This window comes from Dryas octopetala, chromosome 2 (genome assembly GCF_963921425.1).
Source record: "Dryas octopetala chromosome 2, drDryOcto1.1, whole genome shotgun sequence".
Lineage (NCBI taxonomy): Eukaryota > Viridiplantae > Streptophyta > Magnoliopsida > Rosales > Rosaceae > Dryas > Dryas octopetala.
In genome coordinates, this window is record NC_141367.1 from 15,225,352 (window position 1) to 15,235,686 (window position 10,335).

A 10,335-nucleotide genomic window follows, 5' to 3' on the forward strand; every position below is an offset into this window, starting at 1 on the left:
AAAATAAATAACAGAAGAAAAACAGCGCAATTTACAATTAAATTAGCTGCTTGATTGATCGCTTGCATCACTTTCCCGGAAAATTATACCCAAGAAAATAGAAAGAACATAAACCCATTTCCCATTATAGCCCAATCGCCAAGAATTCTTGATTCTTGATTCTTCACATCCACACATTCACATTCATAATTTTTGGACAATTCAAAAAGACCCATATCAATAAATGAATTTCTTTTCTATGATTCTTGTAATTCATGTTATGCTTTCATTTTCCCAAGAAAATATATGGAATGCCAGAAAATACAACTTTCTATCACATTCCTTACCCCTCTTTTCAAATGATTCTTGTGAGATAGATACCAAACCCAACCCCCAACCCAAACTCATAAAAATTACAAGGGGGGCATATCATCAAATGTATCATCAATCAAGCAAGAATTATAATATGCCCAAATCAAACCTGAAATTTTTCCTTTACAAAAAAAGAAAAGAAATATAACAAAAACTAAACAGAAAAGAGTTACCAAGGAAAATCCTCTTCACAGCTCTTCCAAGTAATGAATGTATCTCAGTTTGTTTTTTTCCCTAAGGATTCTTTTCCCCGGTTTTTTCCTTTCAATTTGGGAAAATTATAAGGAAAATGAAAAAGGAAGAAAATAATAAAAAAAGAAAATATTAATTTACAGGTTTGCCGTGATTGTAGCCGTAATAAGAAAGGTACCATCGAACAAACTTCTTCAACCCGGTTTGCAAATCGGTTGTGGGTTTATACCCGAGTTCTCTTCGGGCCAAGCTGATATTCGCGTGCGTGAACGGAACGTCGCCGTTTCCGGGCATGTCCACGATATTCTTCTTCGCCTTCATCTTCAAGTGCCGCTCCAAGATATTGACAAGTGTCGGTACCGTCACCGGTGCCGTGTTCCCCAAATTAAAGATCCGGTACGGCGCGGGTCCCCGCTTCTTCCCGCCCGACCCGGTACTCTTCCCGGACGTATCCAACGACCCCAAGCAGCCCTTCACAATATCATCGATATAAGTGAAATCCCGGGCCAAGTCCACGTGGTTTTTACCGCGGTAAATGGTGATCGGTTTACCCTGGAGGATGTTCCGGGTAAAAGAGAAGTAGGCCATGTCGGGTCGGCCCCAGGGACCGTAAACAGTGAAGAATCTCAACCCGGTGATCGATAACCCGTAAATGTGGTTGTACGTGTGGGTGATTTCCTCGCCGGCTTTTTTGGTGGCGGCGTAGAGCGAAGCGGGTTGATCCGTACGGTCCGACTCAGAGAAGGGGACCTTGTCGTTGAGGCCGTAGACGGAGCTGGAGGAGGCCCAGACGATCGACGGCTGAGGATTGGCGGATTTGCAGACCTCGAGAAGCGTGACGAGTCCGGCGATGTTGCTGTGCACGTAGGAGTTGGGGTTCTCCATGGCGTATCGGACCCCGGCTTGGGCCGCCAAATGCATCACGTGCGTGAAAGCCACGGTGTCGAAGAGCTTTTCGAGGAGGCGGTTGTCGTTTATGTCACCCTCGACGATGAAAACGCCGTGCGTTTTGAGGAGGGATTTGCGGGCCTTTTTCAACGACGGGTCGTAGTAGCTGTTGAAGTTGTCGATTCCGACGACGCCGTCTCCGCGTTTTTTTAAGGCCAGCGACACGTGGGTCCCGACGAAGCCGACTGCGCCGGTGACGAGGACGGACATGCCGCCCGAGCGGTGGATCTGGGCGGAGTTGCGGACCTGCTTCTCCCACTGGATGCCGCCCCAGGAGGCGGTGAAGTACCGGCTACCGGAGTCTACAAAGCTCTGGAAACTCAGATACGACGCCGTCAGGGCGATCAGGAAGAGGGCCCACAGGAACATGGTGCTCGTGGAGGCGAAGCACCGGTGGAACTGGCGGTTCATGTGGTGGCCCCGCTCGATCTTGAACTTGCCTGGCGTCGACGGGAACAGCTCATCTTCTAATGCGGACGGCATTTCTTTGATTCTTTCAAATTCTCTCTTTCTTGCTTTCTTTAAAAACTAAAAATGTTTTCTTTTTCCTTTCTTTTTTTTTTTTTTTTTTTTTTTTTTTTTTTTTTTTTTTCTGTTTTTGGGATTTTGGGTTTGCAGAGAAAGAGAGGTGGGCTAGGGGGGAACAAGTGCAGAGAAAATGAAATTCTTTCTTTTTTTTTTTCTGGGTGATGAAAATTTTCTGCACCTGCTATTAGAGGGAAGGTGATGGAGGATTATTTATAGTGGTCACCACCCACATAGATACGACAAAGCCATACGCGTGAACGCGTTAAAATGGCCGGGACAGCTAGTGTGAGAGAGAGAGAGAGAGAGAGAGAGAGAGACCAAAAACAAGAAGGGTATTTTCGTCATATAAATATATAAAATATACAGCTCGGAGTTGGAAATGTTGAATGAACTATTATACAGTATAAAGTAGATTTTGGTTGTTTGTTTCCTTTTATTGTTTTGGTAAAATGTTTATTTGGTTCCTTTTTCTTTTTGGCCACTTATGTATATTTGTTTCCTTAATTAACAAACGATACTAGCCTACTAGGAGAGCGGGTGAGTGCGCTGTGCTGTACGCGCTTTTAGTTTTATGGACATTTGTAGACAAATTAGAGTGAGTTTGCACACTAACATAACGAATGCTTCTCTCTCGAGACCGTACAACTACAAATCAGATCGACAAATCCAACTTCAAAAATTGACAAATCAGGTTTCGAGTCATCGAATCAAAAGAATTTGTACTATCGATTGTTCGACACTGTACACATTTTCTGTGGTCATGCGCTCTATAAATAGATTGGTAAAATAACAACAATCGTTTAATCAATTATGTTTTTTTAGAAGTATCTGACATAATATATTATTAAATTATAAACATAAAATATATATTTATATAACAATTTAATTGACTAGTTATTAATTGAACAATCTAATTATGTGATTGTAATTATTTATAATAATGTAAATTATGTTATGGGATGAATGTGGTTGCTTTAGTGTGATGTTAACTTAAGCAATGTGATGTGAGGGAGAGTAATGTAAGGGGTTTTGGATTTGCAGTCCAGAGAGTGGCATTGGTGAAGCAATGAATCAAGTGGGTATTCTGATAATTGAGAAAGAACTTGGGCGCCACACCATTGGTTGTTTAGGGGAAGCGAAAATCTGGGTGCATTAGAATATATAAATAATTTATTAATTATTATTATTATTAGTAGTACTAATAAATAAAAAAGAAAAAAGTAAATAGTAGAGAGACTAATACGTAAGACCGTGAGAAGCGGTCACGACTGGGGAGAGAAGATAAAAGAATTAAAGAGGAGTTGAGAAAATGAGTTAAATCGGGAGAAACGGGCAGAAGCCGCTTAGCCGGTGGAAAAAAAAAAAATGAAAGAAAGAAATATGTTAATTGGTTTTAGCAATTGGGCGGTGCTCCTATGATTTGAGAGCTTTATCCTGCCCTACCCTACCCTACCCTACCCTACCCTACCTTACCCTAACTTTTTTATTTCTTTTTTTGTTACTCACCGCTAGGCACTAGCCATACCATGTTTTTCTTTTTTCAACTTTTCTTTCTCAATTTATATAGCATTTATACATTCAACACTTTAACAAAAAAAATATCTTAAAAAAAAAAAAAATCTTATTCAGTAAAATAACAACACATAAAATAAGATACAAATGTTGAAAAAAAAAAAAAAGTTGAGACAATTAACATTATTTTTAAGTTTTTTTAATAAACTATTTGAATTAGGGATGGGGCATTAAGAGGTTTGGGTTGGGTTGGTGCTTAAACCGCCAGCCAACCCAATGGTGGCAAGTTGTTGATCTTGTAAATCGTAGCCGACCAAACTAGGGTTATTCATTAGTGGGTTCAGATCGGTATTGGGGCTTACTAAAACAAAAATTAAAAATTTTGGTTAACTTTGGTTTTCGATTCAATTTCGATAATTTTGGTATCTAATATTTTTCAGTTTAGCTTCGGTTTATATTCAATATATCTTTGGTTTATTTTCGGTTGAATTATAATAGTATTAATTATAGACAAATATAAATTGCAATTTAATTAAATATGATGTATAACATATAATGTTTGATAGATATATATTTGCACAAGTAGTATTAATGGTTTAGTATAATACTAGTATTAATAGCAATAATATTAATATTAGTATTTCAAAGAATATATACGGGTACAAGTAGTTTAATAATATATATATTAGTACATATCCTATTAATTTAGATAACTAACATAATAGTATGGGAAGTGATTTTCACACTCCTCTTTTCTCCATTTGCACTCTTTCTTATTTTTTTTTAAATGTTTGTATATATTTTTATTATTTATTTTTCACATATACCCTTTAGCTTTTAATTATAGAATGTCACCTATGCAATATTAAATCCTACACATTTAATTTTTTAAAATTGTCATAATAATATATTTATTTCTATAACTCTTTTTTAAAAAGGAAGAAAAACTTATGAAATTCTCTACACTTCTGTTTGTCTTCTTGATATATAGTACATCTAGCTCTCTTTTCTTATTAAGCTATCATGTCACATTCATTTTTTAAAAAATCAAATATGCTACAAATTAGTAGTGGTTGCTATGGGAACATTTTTCTTGGCAGTATCAAAAGACCAAAAAATGAAGGAGTGGACTAATTGAAAACCCCTATTAATTTCATAACACAAAACTCACCATCAAAAGAAGAAGAAGATACATAAATTATGACCTTTATGAAGAAAACGAAAAAATAAATATGACAGGCTAAATATTTTCCAATGAAAGTATAGAATGATGATTAAAAGCACATACAAGACTGGTTCACATAAATCATGACCCTCATGAAGAAAACGAAAAAAAAAATATGACAGGCTAAATATTTTCCTAATGAAAGTAAAGAATGATAATTGAAAGCATGAACAAGAATGGTTCACAAAAGAAAAAAAAGATGACTTAGAAGGTAAAGAGATGCAATATGAAGAGGATACAATGAGGGGGAGAGAAAATTACTTATTTTTATTTTTTTTAATAACGATGAGAGAATTTAGGAAAAAATAATCATTACTGAAAGATAATTAAAATAAAAATTTAACAGCCATAAAGGGTAAATTTGAAAAATAGTCCGTAATTTTAAACCCCCTAATCACCTAAAAAATTTGCCTAAACCCCCACCCATCTAGAAACTCTTTCAAAACCCCCTATAACTTATAATCCTAAATTACCCTTCTGACGCGCGCTGACTCATGCTGACACGTGCTGACACACGCTGACATCACTGTAACTGAATTTTGGTGAAACTGTTTTTTTTTTTTTTTTTTTTTTCTGGAATTGAAATTTTTGCTAAAACTCAATATTGTGCTAAAACTAAAATCAAACACTGAAATTGAATTTCATTACACTGAAACTGATTTTCAAGAATTCAATTACACTGAAACTGAATTTTAGAAATTCAGTTACACTAAATTGAAGAATTCAGTTATGAATTCACTTACTGAAACTAAATTAAGTGATGAAACAATTACGCGTTGACTAAAATGCAATTACACCTTAATTAAAAAACAATTATACCTTCACTAAAACAATTACACCTTTACTGAATTTCGTTTCACTAAAAAGAACACAGCAACCTTATCCAAAAAAAAACAACAACAACAACAATACAACAAACCATCGAGATGAGAGGAGTAGCTAACACAACAAGCCATCGATGTGAGCCTATCAAACAACTATAGACTAAATTCAGTTTCAGTCTGAATTCAATTTCAGTGAATTCAGTTTCATTGCAATCATTAAATTCAAATTCAGTTCACTGAATGCACTGAAACTGAATTAAGTGAAATTGAATTTAGTGAAACTGAAACCCTAGACAACGTCGTCCAATCATCTCACGCGCGACGAGTGCACGACAGTCGTCACTGCCTCAATCTGTTTCTACTTGCAAATTTGATTCATCATATTTCAGAACCATAATTTCATTCAAAATTCGTTTAAAAATCATGTTTCACGAGCTGAAACTATTTCATGAACTGAAACTGTTTCACGAACTGAAACTGTTTAATCAATATATGAAGTAAATTTGTATATACTTATAAATCAATTAAAAAACCCACATTTCTATCCGATTAATAACAAATTCAATTAAAACATATTCACAAACTATACATTTCACAAACAGATTCACAAATCAATTGCAAATTAGGGTTTTCAAATTAAAGCTTTTGAAATTCAATGCAATTGAACCAAAATTTGTATACCAGTAGAGAGAGACTGTCAAGGGGAGAAGAATGAGACCGGAACCACTTCAATCCGCAGCCAGAATCGCCGGCAACGGCGGCGATAAGTCTCAAACCTTCTCGGCGTCGATTCGCCATCCACGGTATTAGTTGACTAGGGGTTTAGGAAAATATTAAGTGTAAGATTGAGGGTTATAGGAGAGGTAGATTTTGGGTGGAGGTTATGAGAGATTTTATCTCTAACTAGGGGGTTTATAATTATTAACATTTTGAAAAAATATATAATAAAAATATACAAAATACATTAAAAAAAGAGATGGAGTGCAAACGGAGAAAAGAGAAGTGCGAAAATCGCCTTCCAATAGTATTATATAAGTATATATATAACTAAATTTTGATAATTGTTTCGGTTTTTTTTTTTTTTTTTGGTAATAATCGATTTGGATTCTTTTGGTAATCAATCAGTTTACCAACATTTTTCAGTTTTTACCAAAACCAAACCAACTTTTTTCAAATTTTTTTGGTCGTTAGTCGGCCAATTCGGTAATAACCAAACCAGTGGGTAGCCCTAGGCCAAACGACTAGTCAGTCGGTGAGGCCCTTTGCTCGGGTCATTGGTTTGACAATTGGGTTGTCGATAGAGTCTTGGTGATAGAGATCTCATATCTCATGTATGAGTGAGAGAGAGAGAGAGAGAGAGAGAGAGAGATAGAGAGATAGTGAATTAGGCTGAGGTTGACGGTTAGGGAATTCGAGGTCAGGTTGGGTAGGTGTTTGGAAATTTGGGATAAGAAAACCTAATAATAATTATATTAATACATAAAATATGTATTATTTAATTACAAATGGCCAAGTCGGTTTATATGTGCGATTGGAGATCCAAACCCATAGCCAACTGGCATCAAATCGATTGAAAAGAGATTTTGTTGTTTACCCAAATTTTGTGACTTTGATCTAACCAATCCGAATGGAGCGAGTTGAGTAAATTGTAACGGTTTGTGCTCACCTTTAATTTAAATCATTTTAATTAACTATGTAGTATACTATTTAATAGAAGTGAAACTCATTTATAAAATATGTATATAAGTTCGACCAATATTTCAGAGATAGGAAACAACATCCGGAATTAAGATTACACAACATCAATTAGCAGTGTTTATTTTTGAGTTATTTATACTTATATTCTATAAAATTTATCATCTTTTCACATATACTTTTAAAATTTTTAAAACTACACATATATCTCTGGAGATTATATGTAACTATTACATATAATCTTAGGGAATGTATATATAATTTTTAAAATTTTTAAACATGTATTTAAAAAAATAATAAACCTTAAAAAAGTGTAAGTATAAATAACTGTCATCTTTCAGACAAAATAAATATTAGCCGTACTCCTTCTATTTTCTTTAACTCACTTGGGAACTCTTGCCCGCCTAGCTAGTATCCAGTTCTCTTTTTCGTTTCTTTTCTATGGGTTTCTTGCTCGCCAGCTTAGCAAAATGCGGTGGTGGGGCCCACCCAAGTACTAAATGTCTTTTTTTTTGGGCAGAGCAAGAATGAGCAGATGATGGGATTTGAAGTGGGAACATGATCCTATGCTGTATAGTGTAGTCTACTCTGTTGTAGTTGTAGAATGTAGACTTGGACTGTGAACATGTGCGTGGGTGTCTCCTCTTCAACTTTTATGGAACTTTCCTCGCTCGCGCTTGTTCGTCTATACTTTATTAAAATACCTAACTTTCATTTTTCTACGTCATTTTGTTTTGCCTCTTATTTTGTCAACTACTCTCAAATTGTTTCATTGGTTTTAGGACCCAATAATCGAATTTTCAGATTGGGTTAATCATTGCTCACCACACCACATTCAACTTAATTTTTTTGGGTTTTGGTTTAAGATCTTTGATTTTGTCTTGAATGGAATAAGAAAAACTAAGTGAATTAGAACATTTGAAAAAAAAAATAAAAAAATAAAAAGCCAACTAATCCGCCCAACCTAGCAACCCCACCCCATCTCCTTCTCTCTTTTCCCCTTCCCGGGATCACCGTCGATTGATCCCTACGTTACCCAACGCCAACTACCCATCTCTCTCTCTCTCTCTCTCTCTCTCTCTCTCTCTCTCTTTTTTATCTCTCTCTTTTTCCAGGTCGAAACCAAATTGAGGCCAAGAAGATTCAACGAAGAACAATGACCTCACTAGCCTCAGTTTGATTTTAGCATGAGAAGAGAGAGAGAGAGAGAGAGAGAGAGAGAGAGAGAGAGAGAGAGATGAGGGGTGGCTGGCATCAGGATTGATCAGCAGTGAAGAGAGCGTGGGGTTGGGTGGGTCGGGTTCACCATTCTCATACCCACATCGCCAAGTATATGAGGGTTCGATACTTTTTATTTTTTGAATTTTTTCGTGTTAAAATGATGAAAAATTATTGTAAATGTATAATTTGGTACAAATAAAATACACTACTAAGTATATAATATGACAAAAAATTCAAAATTATTGTAAATACAATATATGTTACAAAAAAATATATATTAATACAATCCTTAATGCAATCCCATTATCCAAAATAATTATAAAAGTATATATATAGTTAATGCAATCAAATGTTACATATATAGTTAATGTAATCCAATGTTACATATGTATATATATCAAGAATGTTCTAAAATTAACTGGTTAGTAAGTTAATATAAAGTTAACCACCCTATTTGGCCCACTGCACATTGTAATCTCAAAATTTGAACCGTTTATTTTTTAGGCCCTACTTCAAAGTTCATTCCTGTAAAAAATCTCTAAAATTAGAAGTCATTTAGCCATTTGATTATAATAACAATTATTTCTATGCTTTTATCAAAAATACTGATCGTCTATTTATTTGATCTCAATTAGATGACTACATGATTTTCGATTTAGTTGATTTTTTGCAATGATAATCTTTGAAGTAGAACCTAAATAATTGATTGTTCGGATTATAAGATTAGTTATGTGGTGAGCTCAAAAGCACTCCTCATATATATATATATATATATAGTTAATGCAATCCAATGTTATATATATATTTAAGCTTATTTAAGGGATCTATTGTGTTTGCAGCTGTTAGGTTGCTCAGTTGGAAGGGTTGTAGAATTGCTCATTCTGTACCCAAGTTCGATTCCTCAACCCCCCAACTCAAAAAAAAAAAAAAAAAGATTTATTGTAGGATCCACTCCACATTATATTTTGGTGATCAGGACCATATTATTTTTGGATTCGAATCCTCTCCTAAGCTCCGTAATCTCGAGTTAATTACATTTACACCATTTAAAGTTTATCGTCTTTTCACATACACCTCTTGGAGTTTCAAAAGTTACACGTACACTGTAATGTCCTAAAAATATATATATATATAAAATAAATAATAATAATAATAAATAGATAAATAAACTTTGGGCTACATTTCTAATGTTTGGGCTTAACCCAATTTTCTACAACATACAAAGCCCAACTTAAAAAAAAAGAGTAAGAAGAGATAATAACCAACGCCATAAGCTTTCTCAAAACTAGAACACCTAAGCCTTGATCAAGGGTGATGATTTCTTTAGGGGATAAGTCCTTATCTAAATAATCATTAGATACATCCCTTCTTAACTGAAAATGCATGCCAATTAGACTATAAGGTATGCTTAAGAATAGTCTTGAGCAGCAAAAAGAAAACTGAACAAAGGAGACCAAAGAAGAAACCCGAGAGAAAAAGAAAAGACAAGAAGAAAGAGAGAGAAAAAAAAAAAAAAAAAAGTCCAGCAGCTAGACTAGATTGCCTAGACATAACCGAAACCCAAAGGAAGAAAATAAGAAAGAAAGAAGAAGAAGAGAAAGAGAGGTTGGAAACTCTAGTAAGGTTAGAAATTGAAATTTCATCTTAGAAGTTTTCTTTAAACTTTCCTTAAACTAACCCATTTTCTCATCTATGGTTTTTCTTTACTGTAGGAACTCACAGCTTTTAGCCTCTATAGAACTCAAGGGGGGTATAAAGAAAGATGAGTTTAAGGAACCTATGGAAACATGGGTGTCCTTAACAAATTTTTTCTAAAACTTGTTGTTTTACAATTTTATT

General features: G+C 34.7%; 1 protein-coding gene across 1 annotated transcript; it reads right to left on the reverse strand.

Annotated features, from left to right (window-relative positions):
• Positions 1-392: 392 nt before the first annotated feature.
• Positions 393-2,203, reverse strand: GAE1 (UDP-D-glucuronate 4-epimerase 1). Its single transcript, XM_086232296.1, has one exon. It carries the CDS (start codon positions 1,972-1,974, stop codon positions 676-678), a length of 1,299 nt encoding a protein of 432 aa, XP_086088422.1. The 5' UTR covers positions 1,975-2,203; the 3' UTR covers positions 393-675.
• Between the last annotated feature and the right edge of the window lie 8,132 nt (positions 2,204-10,335).